Genomic DNA, 23,005 nt, shown 5'->3' on the forward strand with positions numbered 1-23,005 from the left:
AAGAAAGCTCTTCACACGTGAGCAGAAATTTAACCAAACTGTAATTCAAGCCTTCAAGCAGGCAGAAATGATTGAAGACACTGTCATCTGCTCCAAGGAACTGGAGAAACGAAGAAGGTACAAGCCAGGCAGACTACCATGACTTCATTCTTCCAACCAAAGCTTATGTAGCCTCTCCTGTTGCGAACAGTTGTTTTTCATTAAGAAGAAGAGCCAGATTCAACAAATTTGGACCCCGTTACCCCAGTCATGGAAGCCCAAAATGAAGCTGTTGTTGAGGCTACGCATCTTTACCCTCACAGTAACCTTATCATCCACTATCCTGCCATGCTTTACTGTAAGCACTGACCACCACAGTTTCTCTACCATGCTTTACTCTAAGCACTGACCACCACAGTTTCTCTAAAGTCGAATACATTTTAATCTTGCATAAACAAACTGATATACTGTACTATCAATATTGTATTAGTTTAGTTCAATTACCATTTGTTATGTCCATTTCAAAAGTGCTTGAAAACAGCATTTGTTGTTCTGTTACAAATTGGGAAAGATTTGTGTCCCGAGGAACAGATCTCTAATTATATAATGGTTGACATTAAGAAAATCAGCTTTGATATATGAAGAATTGCTATTAGAAAGGGTTTTCAGGGCTAGAACCGTCTTGTACAGAGGTTGTGAAAATGAGTAACTACTCATAGGTAGAGAGAGCGGTCATTAGTGAAGTCAGTGAAAGCATTTTAAGTTCATGAAATGAATAAAAAAAGAATATGATGGTAACGAAAACAAGAACAGACCAAGTAATACCTTGGATACAAAGCAGTTAATATGAACAGAAGGTAAACTACAATTGCCAGAAAAAGATAAAAGTTAAGTGTACAGTGCTTACTGATAATGAAAGCAAATCTAAAGGCAATGAATGATAATGCAACGCAGTGTATCAGAAGAAACTTGCTTGAATCAGTTGAACAACTGACTTAGAAAAATTGATATATTTAATGAAAGTAAAGTCAGCCAACATGACACAGTAACAATGACTGATGTATTTTTTTCATGCCTGATGTTTGTAGTGAGAGGGCACAAAGAACAGCTTCCTTTGATCATATCCTTTCTCCTCCTGTCATGTATACTACACCAAAACCAGAGCCCCCTATCCACAGTCAAGCCCAAGAGACATTTCAATAGTATTCTCGACCACTTCATACCCTGGTTCTGCCCATTGCCAGGGCATCACTTCCTGTACACCACATAGCTCCAATTTGCTTTTTCCCATACACTCATCACCTTATGTTCAGGCCCCAGTCCTCTAGAGCATCTTTCACTTCACCCGTCCGTTTGCAAAACATCCACCCTCTTTACATTTTTGTGTAAGGCCCATGCCTTGCATCCTGACAGGACAACTATATAGCCAAATATACTCATCTTAACTCTTTTCACACATTCCTTTGCCCATTCACCCACAGTAAGGCTCACATTATCTACTCCCAGGTATCTAAAACGTTCCATTTCCTCCAAGGTCTCTCCATTCAAACTCACACACCAAATAACATGTTTCATTTTAATGGTAACCATTATAATTTTGCTTTTATTCATTTACCCCCAACTTTCCCATTACACACTCTCCCAATCTCTTACAACAGCTTCTGCAGTTTTTCACTTGAATCTGCTGCTTGTCATCGTGCCTCCCAGACAACCCCTCCACATCTTAAATGGACTGCATACCTCCTCTTTCCATGACCTTTGCATTCAACTCCCTCAACATTCCATTCGCAGATAGATTGAACAGCCATAGCACCATCACACACCCTTGCTGCAGACTCACCTTTAATTGGAAACACTCACTTTGCCTTCTTGCCCACATGTCATATACTTTCAATAAAAACTCCTCTGCTTCTAATAACTTTTCTACCCCAGTGTATTTTATTAGCACCTTCTACAGATTATCTCTATCAACCCAATCATATGCTTTTTCAGATCTGTAAATGTTGCCTTATACATAACCCCCCTTTTTTCTGAAGTGTTCCTTGCAAACATTCTTTAATTAAAAAGTGACACCTGATCCACACATCCTCTGCTACTTCTAAATTCCACATTATTCCTCTCCAGTGTGATGCTGTGTGCTATTAAAAAACCCATGAACCCTTCAGTTAGACAGCATTCAGAGAAACACATCCACACCGTACTACCTGATGATTTAAAAATTCTTGGACACCATAGATTTTGAATAGTGCCATTGTATAAAGGAAAGGGAGACAAAGGTGATCATTCAGATGAGAGAGGCATAAGTTTAAGAAGTGCACCCGGCATGTTGTATGAAAAAGTGGTGATTCAGAGGATGGTGGCATGCACAGAGCATCAGACTGGGGAGGAACAATTTGGTTTCAAGAGTGGTATAGGATGTGTGCAACAGGTGTTTGCTTTGAAGAATGTAGGAAAAATACTTAGATAAGCAGGTTTGTATGTGTCATTTATGGATCTGGAGAAAGCATATGATATTGTTGGTAGAGATGCTTTGAGGAAGGTATTACAGATATATGGTATGGGATGAGCTATTAAAAGCAGTGGTGAGTTTTTTAAAAGAGTAAACTGTATGTGTGAACAGGAAGAGATGAGGGTAAGTGGTTCCTTGTGAAGGTGGGTCTGTGGCTAAGGTGTGTGGTCACCATGGCTATTTAAATTGCTTATGGTTGTGTTGGAGAGAGGGGTCAGGTACACATTCTGTAGGGGGTAAGGGGGCCTGGAAAGTGAGCCAGTTTTTGTTTGCTAATGTTAGGTTCAAGTGAGAAACTGCATAAGTTGGTGTCTAGGTTGAGAGTAGGCATGAACAAAAGCAAGGTTATTAGGTTGAGCATGTCGGAGGGACAGGTTACAGAGATGTGAGTCTGAATGGAGAAAATTTGGAGGAAGTGGAGTGTTTCAGATACCTGGGAGTGAACTTGGCAGCAATTGGAACCATGAAAGCAGAGCTAAGTCATAGGGTGGATGGGGGATTGAAGGTTGTGGGAGCAGAAAGAGATGTTATCTAGGAAGGCAGAAATGCTACACTTTTATTCTTTTAATTCTTAGACCTCCTGCAGCACATCACATAACTTCTTTCATTTGCTGACCTTCCTTTTTGGGGTCTATAAACTTTTATGATATCCACTTTCACATGTTGATTAGAACTACACAGTTATTCTCTCTCATAGTCAACATGTGCATTGCAGTTCCAGCAGGTAATTCTGGTGACATCAACACATGTCTATCGATATCTGATTTGTGCTGGTTACCCCGGCAAAATGTATTGTGCACCCCATGCACACAGGGTCTTAGACTCTAGTGGGTTGACATTACATAAGATATTACAGTTCATAGTAGGTGTTTCGTTACATACATTACATAGTTTCATATGGAAAGTTTTACCGAATAGATGCAAAAAGTGGATACAAACTTAAAATTTCAGGTATATTTTTATTAACACTTAAGTATTGTGACATTTCTTGCTGGGTTTGTTTAGATCTATCTCCATTTTTCACATTCTAAGACACAGAGTTCTCTTTGTGTCCAGATCTTTGACCACAAACTACAATTCACACGATTAAGATCTCCAGATGGGCCAAATTGCCAGTAGTAGCTATAGCCTAGCCTTTATATAGCAGTTACATCTTCATGTAATCTGCTGATCTTATTACTTTTTCCATTTACTTGTTTTACTTTACACATACCTGCCAGGATTTTTTATCCAAGCTTCTGTGAAGGGCATTGTCAAACACTTAATGGAAACCCAAAAACACACAGTCCATATGCCCATTTTCTGTTCTTTAGTATAATGCTAACTTTGTCAAAAAAAAAAAGCCTCTTCTGTTCTAACTTGTGCCATCATTCTGTAGGTGGTCTTTGAAAGCATTCATCCATTTGTTTTCTGATTATCTTTTCCACGATTGTATCAACTGTGCTTGTCATTTATACAAGCCTATAATTTTAGTGCATTTTATGTCACCATGTTGACTTGAAGGTATGAACACATAAATTTGAAGAAAGTTCCACAGTGTGTATGGCCATCTAGATGGTGGTGCAAGCAACATCTTTTGACTCATTATCTCAGTCCTAATTTTGAATACAGCATTAAGGCAGTATATTTGTAAGGATGCATGTTCTATATGGATGTAGATTTCACTGATGCTTACTGAAATTTGATTTGTCTCAATGATTTACATGGTCTCTCCTTAATCCCATCTTGCTGGTATTCATGTGCCCTCCACTGTGAATCCTCTTTGGAACTAAGTATTTAGCTCCACACTTATTTCTTTTTCTTCACTGAAATCTCGCATATTCCTTGTCACTTTTAGAAACCTTCCCTCCGAGTCCTTCTCTTTGATTATTTGTTCTTTAACTGACAGGATGATAACATTTAGCTTTGTACATATTTCCTTTTCTTCATTAAGTTTTGCATATACCTTATTACTTTTAGAAACCTTCCCTCTTGGTCATTCACTCTGATTATGTGTTCTTTATCCGAAAGTATAATCCTAATATTTTCTTGAAATAATTCAGGGTTATTGTTTACCTTTCTTGTATTTGTTTTTTGCTTGTTATTCTCCTTGCAAAATTCTTAATGCTTTGTGGCTGTTTCTCCTTCTGTATCCTTTGGCCTTTTGACATTTCATGTTGAGTAATATCCTTCTTTTTTAAGGCTACCCCTATAACCATATCTTACTTTCTTGGTCAAAAATTTCACAGAATCTTTTGTAACTGTTTAGTAACCTGACTGGCATTTCATGACCCAGTTTTTGTTCCGAAAGTTGTTTTTCAGTCCTTTGTATTTCAATTTGCCTTTCATGTTTCTTTCTGATTCTGATGATGTTTCATCACACCATATGCTTATTTTTGAGCTTTTCTGTATATGATGATTGTGTCTCGTTAATTTTTAATGTTATTTATTGAATGCATTGAAATGCGTGTTTTATCCATTTCTCATATTTCATTAATCATGACATCGTTATGATATTTTGCAGGTATCACAAACAATAGCGAGGGGTGGGCCTCGGTGTCAGATTGCAATCCCTGCCCAAGGCATGATAGAATTTCGCGATGCTCTTCAGGAGTTACTTGACGAGTTTGGTACAGATGATGGTGGCTACAAAGGAGAGCTACCAGAAGGACGACATATGCGAGTAGAAAACAAGAATTTTTATTTTGACATAGGCCAGAATAACCGAGGAATTTATATGCGTATATCAGAGGTATGGGAACATTGTACTTGATAGTTCAATTTTGTTGTTACTAAGTAATATGAAATATTTGTTTTGCATATATGTGTTGTTGTAGGTAACTGATTGTTTCAGTTTTAGGATTCAGGCTGAACCACTGAAATTAAGCTGTGTTAGATTACTTACAGTCCTCAGATCTGAAGTTTTATTTTGGGAAAGATTCAATTTAATTTAGTTTTAAGATACTTGGAAGGCATAGTATGAAATAGATTTTGACCTCTGAAGATAGGGTGTACAAAAATATGAATGAGAGTCCAGGAAAGTAACAAAAGGAATGCAAATGAGCAAAGTTATGTCGAAGGATATAGTTATATGGATCAAATCTTTGTGATGAGAATGATAGTTAAAGTGGCTTTAGAAAAGAAGGGTGTATATGTAGGATTTATCGACCAACCAAAGTCAGAGGACTAAGTTAATGTCAGTATGAATGGCGAGTGGAACATCTTATGAATATAAAAGTATGGAGGAACTTACTTTGATTATCTTTTTTTTTTTCACAATTCAAAGTCCTGTTAAAAGTGAATTGACTTTTTAGAATCAAAACCTGGGACAGGTAAGAGCTATAGTATTTTTAAAGTTTCTAAATTCATAGGTATGTCACCATGGTTGTTCAGTCTATCTATGGATGAGGTGGTGATGGAGGTGAATGAAAGGATCTTAAACAAGGGTGCGTCAGTAGTATGCTGGGCAGTTGGTGAGGGGATGGGATGCTTTTGCAGAAGACACAGCTCTGATAGCAGATTCTAGATGCTAGTGAACGTTTGGGAGAGAGTGAAGTGCAAAAGTTGAGAGTTGAGCAGAATGACCCTAAGTAAATCCAATTTTCCCTCAAGAACCCATGTAAAGAGGCAATTTACATTCTTTTACATTCTTGGGACCTAAAGAATACTTCTGCGTGTCGTAGAAGGCAACTAAAAGGGGTGGGAGCAGAGGCTGGAAATCCTCTCCTCCAATTTTTACTTTTTCATACATATTAGCCATTTCCTGCATTAGTGAGGTAGCATTAAGAAAAGAGGACTGGCTTAAGAGGGAAAATCCTCATGTGCCCCCCTTCTCTGTTCCTTCTTTTAGAAAACCAAACCATTCACTGTGACACCCCCTCTTCCCAAATACCTTACACCCAGCACATTCATCAGTCCTTCAGAATATTCACATTACCTTTACTATTCCCTACACTGATATTCCCAAACCAAGACACAGAATTGAGAATGAGTGGAGAGTAGCATGAGGTGAAAGTTGATGTGCTAGTGAAGGAAAGAGGTGTATGGGCAGTGCCTGTAACAAATGAGTGCTAGTAGTATGTACAAGGTGAAGCAGCAGGAGGTCAAGAAGAATTTTAGGGGATTGAAAAAGAGGGTTTAATGAGAGATTACATTATCGGCAAACTTCAGGGATGTTTTAGGTGAATGGTATGAAGGGAACAAGAATGTTTTTTATCGTGATTTTCTGTCATAAAATACAAAGTAGTTGATATATAGTACTGTATTGTACATTTACACATATGAATCTTATTTTAAAATACATTATGAGTAACATTCACTTACCAGATGTGAATTTTGCTAATTGAAGTGGGTTGTGTCAACATGGGAACTGTAGTAATTTGTAGTTGTCCTTACTGCAAACAGCTATTGTCTCTCGATGAGCTGGAAAACTTGCGACACATACTTTGCATTACCACGTACATGTGGTCCACAGTTCGTGTTGTGGATGTGTTTCTGGAAATCACAGGTTAATGGAAACATTAGATAGTGGATCACATTTTACCATGGGATTCAATTGGATAATAGGGTTTATGTACATGGGAGAGATTTCTTAACCTTCTTTACATACAAAAAGATGAGTAAACTGCCCAAAAACATCGAGTATAATATAAGTACAATATCACTCAAATTATTTAAATAAAGAATGGTGGCTTCAGTAGTAAAATAATACATCAGAAATAATGCTCAAAGTGACGTTGCTGTGGACTTGATACAATTGATGGAAGCTTTGCTGGTATCATCACCTTATTAACCACAATTAATACTCCACAAAACGTCAAACTTTACGTCTACATTATTACTCTTCTTCCCAGAAGTATATGACTTATAGTGTTTACTTACAGGGGGTTATAAATCACAGCTTCCTACTTCACAGCTTCAGTATTTCAGGGACTTTAAAGCAGTACTTTATGACAGAGCAAATCCATTGCCTAATAGATAGATGACGTTAAAGCAAAACTGATGAATGGATTGAACTTGTACTGTGCCTTCTTGTAAGGTAGTGAGATACATTAAGGGGATTAGTCAGGATGGTTTGAATGGGGATAAATTGGAAAAAATGGAGTGCTTTATAAGGAATCTATGGTTGAATGTTGCATTGGAGGGAACCTTAGGAGTTGAAGTGTCAAAGTGTGAGAGAAGGGGTTAAGGCTGTGTGCATTATGGAAAAGCCTGTGTCTGTTTGCAAAGACAGGTATATTTGAAGGTACAGTAATCTCTGCAGTTTTGAATGCATGTCAGTCTTGGGCCTTGAATGCAAAAGAAAGGAAGCGGATGGACATGTTGAATATGAAATGCTTGGGGACAGTTTGTGGAGTAAGGCAGGTTGACTTTGTAAGGAATGATAGTATAAGAGGTTTGATGATAAGTACAGTCGACTTAAGAGAGCTGACAAGAATGTACTGAAATAATTTAGGCATATGGAAGTAAAGTAAACCGCAGAATAGATTGTGGATGGTATACTCTGGTTTTACATCTTGAGAGTGGTTGTGTGCAAGTGAGGTTGTTTGTTTGATCCTGATGTACCTGAAGACTGAAGTGTTAACAAATACCTTAGTTAATTTATTTTTCATTAGCTTGAAACCCTGATAAATCTTCCATGAAAATTGTATAGTCAAAGTTATTATCTTGTAATTCATTATACAGTATATTGTTTTCTTTTTATGTAACATTGTTGTGTAGATGCTGAGAAGCAGATCTTTCAACTTGTATTTCTTACATTACAGGTTAAGACTAACTTCAGGACAGCCATTACCATCCCAGAAAAATCATGGTCACGGTTTCGGGACATATTTGCTGATTATGTAGACAAAATGAAGGACGGTGGTGAGAAGGGCCCTAGTGAGAGTAATAAATGAGTTGCGTGGCAGTGTTAGGTATGCTAAAGGATTGACTGGTGACAGGCACGTGTGGGGATGGTGACGTGTTCTGGCAGCCAGTAAGTGGTCACACAAGTGCTGAGAGACCCTACTGTTGCCACCTACCCTCAGGAGGACCCTGTTGTTACTCCAGCCCATGTGTTGGCTGCCATTCCCACCACAAACTGCCAATCTACTCCCAGTCTACTCTTGTATAAAGTGTAAAGAGAAGTCTATAACCAGAGTCGTTTATTGTATAGCTTATGAAACAGTTACAGATACCAGTGAGAACAGGAAATGAAACATATACAGATACCAGTGAGAACAGGAAATCTGATGCATCTGTTTACAAAATGAAAACAAAAGTCCATGGTAGACTTCCAGAGTTATAGAAAAAATGGATTTATAGGCAATTTAATGTAAGTGATACACATAATTATAGAAGACTGACTGTCATTGGCGGCACGTGTAACTTGCTGAAGTGGGATGTACAATAACCGGCTGTTGCCTGCGTGTGTAGCATTTATTTAAAGAACTCACGGTGATCACTGTGTCACAGAACTGTGAGTGAATCGTTGAATAGAAAGCCTGGTGAACCTAACATGCAGAAACTATAGGACCTTTCATAGACATGGCTTGCAGCAGGTTACATAAACATATTGTTGAAGAAGTCATGGTAACTGATGAAACTGTTGTTACTATAGCTTGAGGCCACACTAGGCCGGTGCCCATTAAGCAGTGTGGTGGAGTTGAGCCTTGGAGTGGTGCATTGCTGCCCAGTCCACACACCCACCATACATTCTCAGCATTAACTACCTGTAAAGTTTGGTTAATATCAACAAAGCAAGATAAGAGCAATATGGAAATAACTGGAATCACATAAACTAAATGTGGCTATGTAGAGAGTTATGATGGGTGTGTGGGTGGTGGGCAGCAGTCATGTGCCGCCGTCCCGATGCGGACTGACCTCACCAGCCACTGCCACCAGTTGTCATGTTGTCTTTCATTGCCACTACCCAACCTAGCAGCAGATGGTGTACCAGCAGGAGCAAGAGCAACAACCATGGAGCTAGTTTCAAGGAGTGGGGACAGTACGGTTTGTGTGTCAACCAGTCGGATCAAGATTGCCGGCAGATAAATACTGAATTGTACTTGATACTCAATAATAGCATCATGGTGCCCAAGTGAAGTGGCAGAGTACCGTCCTGTCCCCCTGCTGCCTGCCTGCCTTGCTGGACTGCCCTCAAGCCTCCTTGGGCTCCCACCCAACTCGCCAACAGTGCCGTCAGCAGAGCCTCAGGACCTGTCCTCTTGTTCCTTATTAACCTGAAAAATAATAGACAAGCTTTTGGAAAGAGATAACATAAGCAACACAAGACTTGACTACTCTGGTCAGGAATGGTGCTGGCCATTGAAATAGTTCATGATGCCTTCACTGTTAGCTTCTGCTGGTATTGCCAGTGGACCAATAGGTCAGGTAGGACAGTGCTCGAGGCTGTGGCTAGGCACCATCAAAATTCACCGACTTTCCCCCATCTACGAAGACTGAAACCTCAAGTCAGGACACATCACACTTTGTTTACTTACTTTGTAAAATGATTTGCTATAGATAGAGACTTAATTAGTATGTGAATTATCTTGCTGGGGAATCTTGTCATGCTTCTCCTAAGTGCAGAGTTTGGGTTGTCAGTGGTGGACCATACGCTTCATGAAATACAAGTGTTGGACAACAAATTCAAACTCCCCCCAATCCTTCTTATCAAGGCTTATCTTGTGGACCGTGGAGAGGCATATTTGTTGGTGCATTTGGAGGGAGCACGACAGGAAGACAAGCAAGAATGATTGACACAGCTTTAATAGTAACAGAATAGGAAGAAATGGAAGTTTACATACATCTATAATTGATACTGAGAGTTTTTTTGTGAAAAGATTTATGTAACTAATCATGTTATTTATATGAATGATCACTTTCTACATAAAACTGTAAAACTGTTTGGTAGGGTGTTGGCCATGTGTATTGAGCTGGTAATAATGTGTGATCCCCAGACCAGGCCTGATCACTCATCCTCACCACCATGTTTCTGTTCCACCTGTATATACAATCAGTCCTGGGGAATTTTGCCCCATACATTTCTTTTTGCTGATTTTTCATGAGCATCTTAGACTGGTCTGCAGTCTTCTGTGTGTGTGTGCTTATTTCTTTTGTTTTCCAGAGGTATCATGTTATCTGTATTTCATGATTTTTTGTTGGATAAAGGATGTGTAGTTGATAGGTTTGTGTACTAGAGTACTCAGAAGCATTGTTTTTTATACCAAGTGTGTAGAAGTAAGGAGGGCATGAGGTAAGCTGTAGTGCAGACCAATCTAAGGAGTGCACAGTGGCTCTGGCTTGTGTCTTGGTGGCCCAGTGCTGGCTGATGGCATTGGACCTCTGTCTCTGGCAAGGTCGCAGAGGTTGTTTTTAATATTTGAATTTTTCATTAATTGGTGACTGGAAGGTATTGATTATTATGCCTGTTTCCCTCCAGTGTTGCTAGTCTGCAGGTGACTGCCAGATTGGAGCAACTGATATCAGGCAATTTTCAGAAAGTAATTTTCTTGTAGAATCTGGAAGGAATTTAATTTCCTTAATCATATTTCTTTATTAAATGTAATTGTGTATGAAGGATACCTATGTATGTCACTTTGTTGATGTATTTTAGTGAAAAAATGCAGCAATGGTTGGCATTGTGTGTTGACATGAGGCAGGCGTAGTCATTAGCCATTGCATTGACGGGAGGCAGGTGTAGTCATTAGCCAGCATTTTGTGTCCTGGCCAGGCTTGCAGGCGCCCTTCTACCAAGCACACCTACATGGATAGAGTGAGCTTGACGTAGCAACTTTCAAGACTTTAAGGCAAAATTTCTTACCAGTTTTCAGTGTGCTGTATGTAATGGAATTTTCTATACTGAAAATTTGTAGAAAAAAAATGGTTTGGACGTTTATTGGCAGATTGTGGGAAAATAGAAAGGTGTGGAATGTAAACCCAGCATGGAACATGCTAAGCATACAGTAATTTGGTGTCCCTATGAGTTCATACACTAGTAGGCCATGTATCTGTTGGAGGTAGGGGAGGGGGTCTAATATATCTTGAGCTAGCACCATTAATGTAGTAGAATTGTGGTGAGTGGAGTAGGTAAGTGGGTGCCTGATCAGTTCAAGGTTGTCTTACTACGTGGAGAATGAGTGGGAGCCTCAAGCTACTGATGCAGGCAAGCATTTCCATATGTATTTGTGTGTCCATGTCTGTTGCTCCATGTTGACCATCCCCGAGTAGGATACTTCAATCTGTGTTACCAAACAGTGATGAATAGAAGCCTTCATTGTTTGTTTTCAAGCCAATTCACTGCCATTTTTTGTCGTATCATGGTGATGGAATTGAAGAAGTATAAACAGTCCAGGGTGTTAGCTCATTGAGTGAGTGAAGTCTGGAGGAGGATTTTGTTCTTTTTTTTATTTTTTTTCCTTTTTTTATTTATTTATGTATATATATTTTTTACTTTGATTTTGGGGAATTTTTACCCAGTTTTGATGGGATTTGAGGAAATCTGTTGCTTGATGTGCCTGGTTTAAGCAAGAAAAAGGCAATTTAGTTTCCCAAAAATACTTAATACATTTTGTTAGGAGCAGCTATTCTCTCCAATGATTGTCATTTAGCTCTTATTTGTCCTTCACCAATCATATACTGATTCTGAATTGCTTCAGTTCTTGCTTTGTTAATGACCTATTGGACATGTATTAGTCTCACTTGAATCCCATCTTTTTTGGCAAGAAATAAAAAGACGATCAAAAGTGGATCCTCTTGTGTTCTTGTACTACTATCTTGTCCTCCTGTGTGTCTTGACAAGCTTTGTCACATTGTTCAACTATTTCTTGTTAGGGCAAAATTGCAACAGTACATGATTTCCAAATCTCTTCGTGTACAGGAATAATTGGTTAAGTGGCAGTAACATGATCACCAAGAACTGCTAAGGAAATCTTGCTATGAAATTTGAATGATGCCAATGAAATTGTAATTACCAAATGAAGACTTTTTGATGGAAATATAAATAGTCATTTTCAATGAATTATGATTTGTCATTCAAACATCAAAAAATAATTTAAAAAAGAAATTACCTGCATATGTGACCAGTTGCATTGCAAGAGACTGTTTTTCCTAAACATAGGTCTTGATTTTCATCACTAGTTCCTTGTCCCTTGCAAATGTTAAAATTATTCTGGCTATAGCAGGCACACTGGACGATACTCCCAAACAAGCATGGAAACAGACTCGAGAGGAGGTGTGGAGAAATATCATATACCTCCTCACTCAAGTTTTTTAAATGTTTTTAAAGAAAATTTTATTTTATTTTATTTTTCTTACTACAAAGGTCAAAACATTCACACATGCACGAGTGGTCTTCATTGCAAGAGGTTGTTGAAAGTTGTGTACCAAACAACAATTGGTGCTTTGTTTGTCAGTCAGGACTTGGCAATACATAGGCTTTGATTGTAGAATTTGATTTTGATTACCCTTTTCATTGACTAGATTGTCAGGAGCTGTCATTAAAAATATTGATACTGATACCAATGAATGAGTTAAAAGATACTAAAGTAGAAGTAGATTACATTGTTTTAATTCTATGCTCCTCTTAAGTTTTGGTTATATTTTGTTTGAAAATTAATTTTGATACAGGAAAAGCAAGGAAAGTTATTACTGGACTGAATTAACTTTTTTCAATCCACTTCCTTGTATTGAAGAGAGAATGTGTGTGAAAGTGCGTGAAAGTGAATTTCACTTAAACCTCCCCTTCCCAAGCCACTGTGAAGTGCGGCCAGTTATGTAACTGACCAGTATTTGCATGTATTTTGATACAAAATTTAGAGTTTTGTATGTTTTTTTGATTATTAATAAACATATTATCTAACTGCAATAACTTACGAGTACTTGCATCAAATTAAAAAAAAAAAAAACCTAAAGCAATGGTATGGTAAGGATGTTACAGGTACTGTCTTATGTACACAAAACCCAACTGTGTGATTAAACAACAATCAAATGCCATGCCATTTTAAACTGTGATCTGGCATGATGATTTTTTAATCTTCATAACCATAATTTGTGTGTGTATAGACATGCTGTCTGCATTAAAATTGGGAGTGAAGCCATTACAGAACTAAAAATTTTTTTGTCCACCAATGTGTTATCAATAACATTATAAATATGTGCATGGATGAGAATGAAAATGAGTCTTAGAGACAAAAACTTAAAAATGTATGAAAACTGTTTTTTAAGAGTATGACTGCTTGGCTATTCATTAAATGGCATTTGGTTTGAGATTATACCAAATGAAGTTTACGTAAGTATAGTTTATGTGTTTATGCTGTGTATTTCAGAATCTGTTTGCTGCGTAGGAAAAATAAGTATACACCTAATCTACCATTTTATCTCTATCAATGCTCCATTGCCAATTTAATGGAGTGGATCTGGTGCTTATAATTATAACCTTCACAGCACCACTCACACACATCATCAATCTAAGTCTAATGTGTGTTAGAGTGAAACATGGGTTTTCACACTTACTAAAATACGTACTATTTCACTAAACACACAAGTTAAACTGTCAGGCAAGACCAGGTTCCAATGAAGTATAAATATAAATTTGAAAATAGTTACATGCATGACAATGAACATGAAAAAATTGATTAGGTAGAAGTGCAGTGATCTGCATTTAGTTGAGGGGAAAACATGTGATTTATAATATATATAAGTAAGGAACTATATATATAAGTAAGGGAACTATATATCATTAAAAGAGGGTATAGTTTTGAATGTTCTAACCTTGAACATCAGGTTATCCTTCAGGAGGGAATTTGTGAAATCAATTAAACATGAATGAATGCAGCAAACACAAGTTAGTTAGTGGTAGGTTTCCGAGACAAATTCTAGATTTATACATAGATGTAAGGACACAACATTTGGTTGAAACATTCTATGTCCAACAAAACAAGTGGAGAAGCACTGAATACATAGTTCCTCACTCTAACTCAACCGTTTGAAAGACACATGCTAGGCAGTCTTTCTGGGCAAACAAACAAAAATTCATCAGTCCTGAGTTATCTACTCTTCTCAGAAAAGATGTCTTTCATAGATTAGTCTGTTAAAACAGGCTGTTAGTTCCTTAACAACGATACTGACCTTAAGTCCTGGACACTCGAAAACTCCAAGTAAAATCCTATCCACAGATGCACCAAGGTTGATTGAAGTAAGCCGCCTTAAGGATGTTTGTGAAATCAAGGTAGAGGATTTTATTGTTGCAAACTGTAAAGATAGTAGAAAAAAAGGATAAGTTTTCTTACAAACATTAAATAATGTATGTGCATATTATGTACTAAACAGCGAAGTTTCTGAGAACATAAACTTATAAAGATACTGATAGATATTACCCAAAAACTTTTGAAATACAGTGTAAATCATTAGATATTCCTTTGATACTTAACTGATATATACTCAATCGTCACTGGTCACATGGAGAAAATCATTTTTGCAGGAACAAGTAGGTTTTTTCTTGGAGTCTAGATGCCAGAACTTCTGCAGAATCTTTTCACAAGTGTAGATTTCTATCCAAATCATATAGCTCACTCCGTGTGAAAGTCTGAGGTTCACAAAGCTCTCCATCAGGTATGTAGCATTCAGTATCATCATTTAAAGTGGTGTCCAAGTTAGATTTAGAAAAGAGCTTTTCAAGATTTTATGGTGAGGAAATATGCACATCTGGGTAATGTTCTGATGGTCTCAGTGCTGAATGAATATTGGGGACACAATTTTTCGTGGTGCAACCTACAGTGTTAACTGAATAAAAGTAACAGCCATTCAAGTGGTTGTTAGGTTCCCATCATACCATGGGTATTCTAAAGATAAGTGACTTTTGACCTTAACTCCAGTTCCTCAACACAAGTTCAACACACTATATGTGGATACCCAAATGTGTATGATACTTTCTTGACAAATGTTTTGATCATTTGCTATTTGATTCTCCACCACAAAACATCCACATACGTAGCAGAATATGTTTGGGTCATTTTTACGTCCTCTTGCCGCCATTTCAAATGTGTCTGAAAAAGAAAAAATTATCATAGCTTGATACACACATCCCAATACTCATATAACACACATTCATTTCAGCTTTGGGTACCAAAATAATATTATATTCTGACTAATGTCATGTGATTTAATCAAGCTAGGGCTGAATGGGATTAAAACGTGGAAATATAACATGATGCATAAATCACAATAAACAGCATTCTCCTACCTGTAAACATTTGATCTTGTATCTTAAAATTACTGCCCGAATTTATTTGTCCAAATTTTAATTTTTATGAAGATTGGTTTTTGATATCCCACTATTTGCTGCCATAGAACAGTCAGTTGTAGCTTATAGTAAAATATTTCTTGCATAAATATTCATCCAAGATAGTTAACCATACAATTTGCTATGTGATAACAAAAAGTCACCTATATTGATGCAATGAAAGCAAGAAAACGCTCATCCAATAATGAAAACAAATTAGTACATGTGTGTCCATCAGTACTGTCACTTATGCTCTTTAACCCTTCAACTGCTATAATAATCAAATGCTATTATTGACAATTGAATGGGTTCTATTCTCGCAAGAATTATTGGTGGTCCATGTCACAATTACCTGCCGTAGCTGGGATAAACATCACATGCCTCAAGCACCATATATATTATCACAAGAGATATATATTACTCAAGCTGCCACTCTCTCTCTCTCCCAAAGTAATGCAATACCTGATCTTATTGATGATTATGTCATAATAATTTGCTCAATTTTTTATGTAAAAGTTTTACTAAAAATATAAGTAAAATCATATAGCAAATACACGTGTACTAGAAATAGTATACATAGTATAAAATGACATCTGAAAAGTAGTATAATAGGTGTACTGTATTTAGGTACATAAATGTAAGTTTACACTTATGTGAAATCATGCATGGAAAAGACAATAATTGTACACAAGCCACCTACCTACCTTAGTGTGGTGTGGTCCATTCTGAATCCTACCAAACAAATGTTGAAGAAAGTATTCATTACAGAACATATATATTATCCAATGTAAATGTGTTCTGTAAGACAACATTTCCTATTTTTTTTCTTCACACAAGAGAGTTCCTTAGGATAATATACACTGTCTATCTATCTATCTATATCTCTGATGCCCGTTCCCTCCAGGAACTCCCATCAAGGGGTGGCCATGGTAAAAGTGTCTCCACATATCCCTACCTTTACATGCCTCCCTTGCATGCATCATTCCATGCATTCTTCCACTATTTCTCTCCCTCCTGTCTTCCACTCACGCCGACCTCTATAGTTGTACTATCATACACTCTCCTTGTAAACTCCCAGTCTTGCATTCTTTCCACATGCCCAACTCCCTTAAAGTATTACATTTCACCCACTCTACCACTCCACAATTCATTCCCTTTGCATTCCCTGTCATACCACATCTCTCATATTTCCTTCTTCATTCCCTCTAGTCACACCATATGCTTTTCCACAGCCTGGATTCTTGACCTCTGTTTTTCATTCCATGTCCATGTTGTAGCTGCAAAGGTCAGGGTTTGGAGGACTATGCTGTCCCTTAGTCTTCTCTTCACTTCCATACTCACACCTTTACCCTATCTTCCCCGAGACAGCTCCCAGATACTTAAATTCTTCTTCCAGTACCCCCATATCCACAACACAATTTAGTACACTTTCTTCTTTCACTCTATATGTTTTACAAAATCTATACTTTTAGTCTATTTCCTTTGAAACATCATTATTTACTTTTACTTGCATTTACCTTCAATTGCCTATGCTTACACACATCATAAAACACACTTAAAACCCTCTGCAACTCCACTCCACAAACAACACAGTATCATCCGCAAACAGGCTTGTCACTAGCCACCATATCTCACTGCTACAGTCCACCTCTGCACCTCATTCCCCTAGTTTTGTTTTTATCTCTCTTATCACTCCATCCACATATATATGACAGCTGGAGACTGAGTGTGAGCAAAGGTGGCCTTTTTTGTCTGTTTTCATGGCACCGTGACATCACACAGCCCTGTCTCACACCTACATGTATCCCAAAACTTTAGCTCAGCTCTCCATCCACTCTTACACATGCATTTGCTCCTCTATAGAAGGCTTTTACACCATTCAAAAGTTCTTCCACTATACCATATATCCTTAACATATACCTTAACATATACTTTCAATCACTGCCACATAGTCAATCAAACCCATTTGCTCTTGCCTTCCATCGGAAAGAGGCAGGTCTCAAAACAACCCACCCTTGAGTTGCTAATAGCCATACAATGATCATGTGATGTAGCAGCTTCCTGAGTATTGCGCAGTCTAGCTAGTGGTGTGGGCACACAAGCAGCCAGCTGTTGGGAGCAAAACCAAAGTAATACCTATAAAAGAGGGAAAGTGAATCATTGCAGCATAGGGCAAGGGGGTCAAGTTTGGAAGTTAGCCTGGGACATTTCATAACGCAGATTGCTTTCGATTTCACTCTGTCAAGTAAGGATGCAGAGCTAGAGCCACCCCAAACATGAGAGCAGTACTCCATACAAGGACGAATCATTCCCTTGTATAAACAAAGTAACTATTTAGAAAAGATAAAGTTTCATCTAAACAGGACACCCAGCTTCTTAGAGGAAAAGTCAGCTATTACTGTAATGTGGGGTTTTCAAGAAAGAGTGGATGTTACAGTAATACCAAGTATGTTTATTGAGTCAATAGGTGGAATTACAGAACCTTCAAAGGAGAGATGAGAGCTGTGAGGAGTTTCTGATAAAGAGATAGGTAGAAACTGGGTCTTGGAGGCATTAAACTTAACAGGATTTTGTGTACCCCACTGAGATATCCTGTCCAAGTTTTGAGTTGAATGAGGAAGCTCAGTCGAGATGAGATGCAGACCGAGCAAGAGAAGAGGGAGCAGAATTGAAGGATGTGGATGAATGCAGTGTTGAGACATCAGCCTATGAGTGCACTGGATTATTTGTGGAGAGGAAATCATTGAAAAAAATGAAGAAAAAGCATAGGGGACAGGACAAAACCTTCAGGGACACCACTGTTGATGGAGAAACAACCACAGAGATAAATCAGCCATAGGGGAAGCTAGATATAAAGGAGCAAAGTGAGGGAGGGAAGCCAAAAGAGGGGAGCTTAGAGATGAGACCCTGATGCCACACCCTGTCAAAAGCCATGGATATGTCAAGGGCAAATACACTTGATTTCCTAAAATCTTTCAGGGATGATGACCAGACATTCATAAGACAGGATAGAATATCACCGTTAGATCTCGCCTTATGGAAACCATACTAGTGATCAGAGAGGATTCATTTTCGAGGTGTTTAAGGATATAGGAGTTGAGGAGAGATTCTAAGAAACGAAATGGTAATGTCAAAACATTAGGACAATAGTTTGAGGGGGTCAGAACGGTCACCCTTCTTTAGGGATGGGATGTATCAATGCATGTTAACAAGGAGAAGGAAAAGTCTTGGTTTTTAATCAGAAACAGAACAGATGTGCAAGCACAGGGGCAAGTTCAGAGGCACACTCTTTCAGTACACTGGGATGGATGCCATCAGCACCATAAGCCTTGCTTCTGTCCAGAGAAAGAAGCGCTTTTCGGACAGTCCAAAAAGGAGATTATGGTAAGGGTCATAGGATTAATAAGAGGATCAGGGGGGTGAAGGAAGGTCAAAGTCATCCAAGGTGGAGTTAGAGGAGAAATGGGAACCAGAGTTGCTTTGTCTATGGGAGAGACAGATATAGTACCATCAGGGCAGAAAAGTGAAGAGAAGGTAGAGTGACAGAGGTTGTTTGAGATGCCCTTAGCTAAAGACCAGAAAGACCTATCAATGTTTGACAAGGAGAGGTTATCGCACTTCCTTTGAATAAAGAAATGCTTCGCCTCATGGATAATGAGCTTGCAGCGATTATGGGCAGTGATGAAAGCTGAATGGGAGCCAGAAGAAGGAGAGTTTTTCCAAGCCTGATATGCCTGATCCCTTGCCTGAATGGCCTCAGACAGGAACGGTTGAACCATGGATTGGCGGAGACAGACGCATCACCACATAAGAGATGGTAATCTACCCAAGGAAAGTCAGAAAAGAAGTTACACAAGTTATTCCAGTCAGCTTTGTTGAGGTGCCATTATTATGCTTAGAAGGGGCTGCTGGAGGTGCTGTTAGAATAGATACATTTAAGAGTGTGACCAAGTGAACCAATTGGGGGCAAGACTGTGTATTTACAGTGGATGGACTAGAGGTAAAAAACAAATGCATACACTCCCCATTTACCAACTATCTCACCAATTTCATCACATCCCATTCTCACATTCATGACACCCAATATGACTACATTTCAATCATTCTCAAAACTGTTTATATGGTCATTCATATTTCTCCGGAAAAGCTTCATTTCATCCTTACCTCCTACAGTCTTCATATTCACAAGTGCATATACACATACCCGTGCATATTTTTTAATCCCAATCCTTCCTTTCACCCACATTATTCTTGATCCATTCCATCCATGTTCTGTAACATCCTCCTCCCATACTCTTGGTGGTAGCAGAATTGCACATCCTTCTTTCCTCCCCCAATAATTTTCACTCATTCCCATCCATACCACACCTTCTTCCATGCCCTCCCATAACTTGCATTCATCATTTCCATTTTCACGCCACACACGCTGCTTGAGGATATGGGTTTGCTACGACTTTCAAACCTTTCCACAATCTCCCTCCTTTTATTCTCCCCCAGTCATCCCCATTCACATTCAGTGCCATCACCTTCAATCACTCGTTCCTTTTAACCTTCGAGCATAACTGATAAACTCCAATGCTACTTCTTAGCCTTTTGTGCCTCACCCTTGACAGGTCACTGGCAAAGGGCAACTCCAGTGCAGTGTTTCCAGATGCAGTGAGGCTCAAAAATTGTCAAAACTAAAAGTAACAGTACACCTCAGGTGTCTGTCCAAATCAAAAACTATTGCCCTGCTGTAATTGGGCAATGCCTCCCCCCTTTAGTTCCAAACCTAAGGGGTGTACTAATGAGGTCACCATGAGAAGACGGGGTGAGCCTTGGCTACTCCAGCAAAACTAAGAGTACCCTTCGAGGTGATGGAACCCAATACTTTTTCCAATTCTGTGCTTCTTTACTTAACACAGTAGCAGCACCTCCTAACTCATTGGTTACAATAATGCCATTGCACAAGTAGGGATACACACACACTCAAACATATATATACACTGAAGATGAAATTGCAATTCAATAGTTCATACAATTTTAACATGATATCTTTCTATCACATGCAGCATTACACGTTTCGCAAGACAATCTGCCTTATCAGGTGCAAACTTCATAAAGCTCTTATCTCAATTTGATGTTTTTGCCAATAAATTATTGAGAAAGATTTTGTCAGTTTTCCATTCCAGGTGGTGGTTCTTTCTGATCTGCCTTGCCCCTGCCCATAAAAACTTTCATTGACATAGTAGAGCTTTGTGTTTCCAATAATGTTTTCCAAGATGATGACAATAATTTTTATACACAGAAGTTTGGTCTTGCCATGAAAAATCCCCTCAGTCCTATCCTCAGTAACTTATGGAATACTTTGAGAGTGAAATTCAAACTTCAATCAGTAATCATCCAAAAATCTGGTTTAGATATGTTGATGATATGTGGTCCTTATTGCCATCTTCCAAGACTGTGATGTTTTCTTTAATTCATTAAATAACGTCCACCCCACCATCAAATTCAAGATTGAAAGGGAAAAAGCTGACAAATTGCCATTTCTTGATGTTTTCATGACTAGGGAGTATGATCATTTGTTCTTCAAGATCTACAGGAAGCATACCATCTCTGAGAGATATATTCATTTTTCAGAACATGATTCTTCTGTAAAAATGCCTGTAGTTATGTTTATGTTTTTAAGAGCATTATGGATGTGTGATCCCATTAGTCTGGTAGATGAATGCAGTCAAATAATACGTATCTTTTGGCAGCTATGTTATCCTATAAGGTATGTGAATACAGCTCGCTGGAAAGCGAGGAAGACATTCTATGCATCTAGTAACATATGACAGAGGTGATGGAGATGCTCTGTGGAAGTTATTAAGAATATATGGTGTGGGAGGCAAGTTGTTAGAAGCAGTGAAAAGTTTTTATCGAGGATGTAAGGCATGTGTACGTGTAGGAAGAGAGGAAAGTGATTGGTTCTTAGTGAATGTAGGTTTGCGGCAAGGGTGTGTGATGTCTCCATGGTTGTTTAATTTGTTTATGGATGGGGTTGTTAGGGAGGTGAATGCAAGAGTTTTGGAAAGAGGGGCAAGTATGCAGTCTGTTGTGGATGAGAGAGCTTGGGAAGTGAGTCAGTTGTTGTCACTGATGATACAGCGCTGGTGGCTGATTCGTGTGAGAAACTGCAGAAGCTGGTGACTGAGTTTGGTAAAGTGTGTGAAAGAAGAAAGCTGAGAGTAAATGTGAATAAGAGCAAGGTTATTAGGTACAGTAGGGTTGAGGGACAAGTCAATTGGGAAGAAAGTTTGAATGGAGAAAAACTGGAGGAAGTAAAGTGTTTTAGATATCTGAGAGTGGATTTGGCAGCGGATGGAACCATGGAAGCGGAAGTGAATCATAGGGTAGGGGAGGGGATGAAAGTTCTGGGAGTGTTGAAGAATGTGTGGAAGTCAAGAACATTATCTCGGAAAGCAAAAATGGGTATGTTTGAAGGAATAGTGGTTCCAACAATGTTATATGGTTGTGAGGCGTGGGCTATAGATAGAGTTGTGCAGAGGAGGGTGGATGTGCTGGAAATGAGATGTTTGAGGACAATATGTGGTGTGAGGTGGTTTGATCGAGTAAGTAATAATAGGGTAAGAGAGATGTGTGGTAATATAAAGAAGGTGGTTGAGAGAGCAGAAGAGGGTGTTTTGAAATGGTTTGGTCACAATGAAAGAATGAGTGAGGAAAGATTAACCAAGAGCATATATGTGTCAGAGGTGGAGGGAACGAAGAGAAATGGGAGACCAAATTGGAGGTGGAAAGATGGAGTGAAAAAGATTTTGAGTGATCGGGGCCTGAACATGCAGGAGGGTGAAAGGTGTGCAAGGAATAGAGTGAATTGGAACGATGTGGTATACTGCAGTCGACGTGCTGTCAATGGATTGAACCAGGGCATGTGAAGCATCTGGGGTAAACCATGGAAAGTTCTGTGGGGCCTGGATGTGGAAAGGGAGCTGTGGTCTCGGTGCATTATTACATGACAGCTAGAGACTGAGTGTGAACGAATGTGGCCTTTGTTGTCTTTGCCTAGCACTACTTCACACACATGAAGGGGGGGGGATTGTTATTTCATGTGTGGCGGGGTGGCGATGGGAATGAATAAAGGCAGACAGTATGAATTATGTACATGTGTATATATGTATATGCCTGTGTGTATATATATGTATACGTTGAGATGTATAGGTATGTATATGTGTGTGTGGGACGGTTGGGCAATTCTTTCGTCTGTTTCCTTGCGCTACCTTGCTTATGCGGGA

The 23,005-nt window shown here is 38.7% G+C and overlaps 1 protein-coding gene and 2 long non-coding RNA genes across 7 annotated transcripts in view; 1 reads left to right on the top strand and 2 right to left on the bottom strand.

The window, feature by feature from the left end:
* LOC139746776 (uncharacterized) overlaps positions 1-8,226 on the bottom strand; it is a 54,519-nt gene extending 46,293 nt beyond the window's left edge. The window contains exon 1 of the long non-coding RNA XR_011712226.1: positions 6,791-8,226. This is a non-coding gene — a long non-coding RNA (uncharacterized lncRNA). The remainder of the gene's footprint in view (positions 1-6,790) is intronic.
* Positions 1-13,548, top strand: part of Pur-alpha (Purine-rich binding protein-alpha) — a 451,808-nt gene extending 438,260 nt beyond the window's left edge. For 4 of the 5 annotated variants that reach the window (XM_071658309.1, XM_071658311.1, XM_071658306.1 and 1 more), the window contains 2 exons: positions 4,992-5,219; positions 8,233-8,633. In XM_071658309.1, coding sequence (XP_071514410.1) covers positions 4,992-5,219; positions 8,233-8,364 — 360 coding nt within the window. In that variant the 3' untranslated portion in view covers positions 8,365-8,633. Of the gene's footprint in view, positions 1-4,991; positions 5,220-8,232 lie in introns of all 5 variants that reach the window. The other variant, XM_071658308.1, reaches the window with a different exon arrangement.
* The window catches only part of LOC139746775 (uncharacterized), a 33,511-nt gene continuing 20,057 nt past the window's right edge, over positions 9,552-23,005 (bottom strand). The window contains exons 2-4 of the long non-coding RNA XR_011712225.1: positions 14,881-15,495; positions 14,579-14,701; positions 9,552-9,690 (exon numbers count right to left, since the gene is read on the bottom strand). This is a non-coding gene — a long non-coding RNA (uncharacterized lncRNA). The remainder of the gene's footprint in view (positions 9,691-14,578; positions 14,702-14,880; positions 15,496-23,005) is intronic.

This window comes from Panulirus ornatus, chromosome 66 (assembly GCF_036320965.1).
Source record: "Panulirus ornatus isolate Po-2019 chromosome 66, ASM3632096v1, whole genome shotgun sequence".
NCBI lineage: Eukaryota > Metazoa > Arthropoda > Malacostraca > Decapoda > Palinuridae > Panulirus > Panulirus ornatus.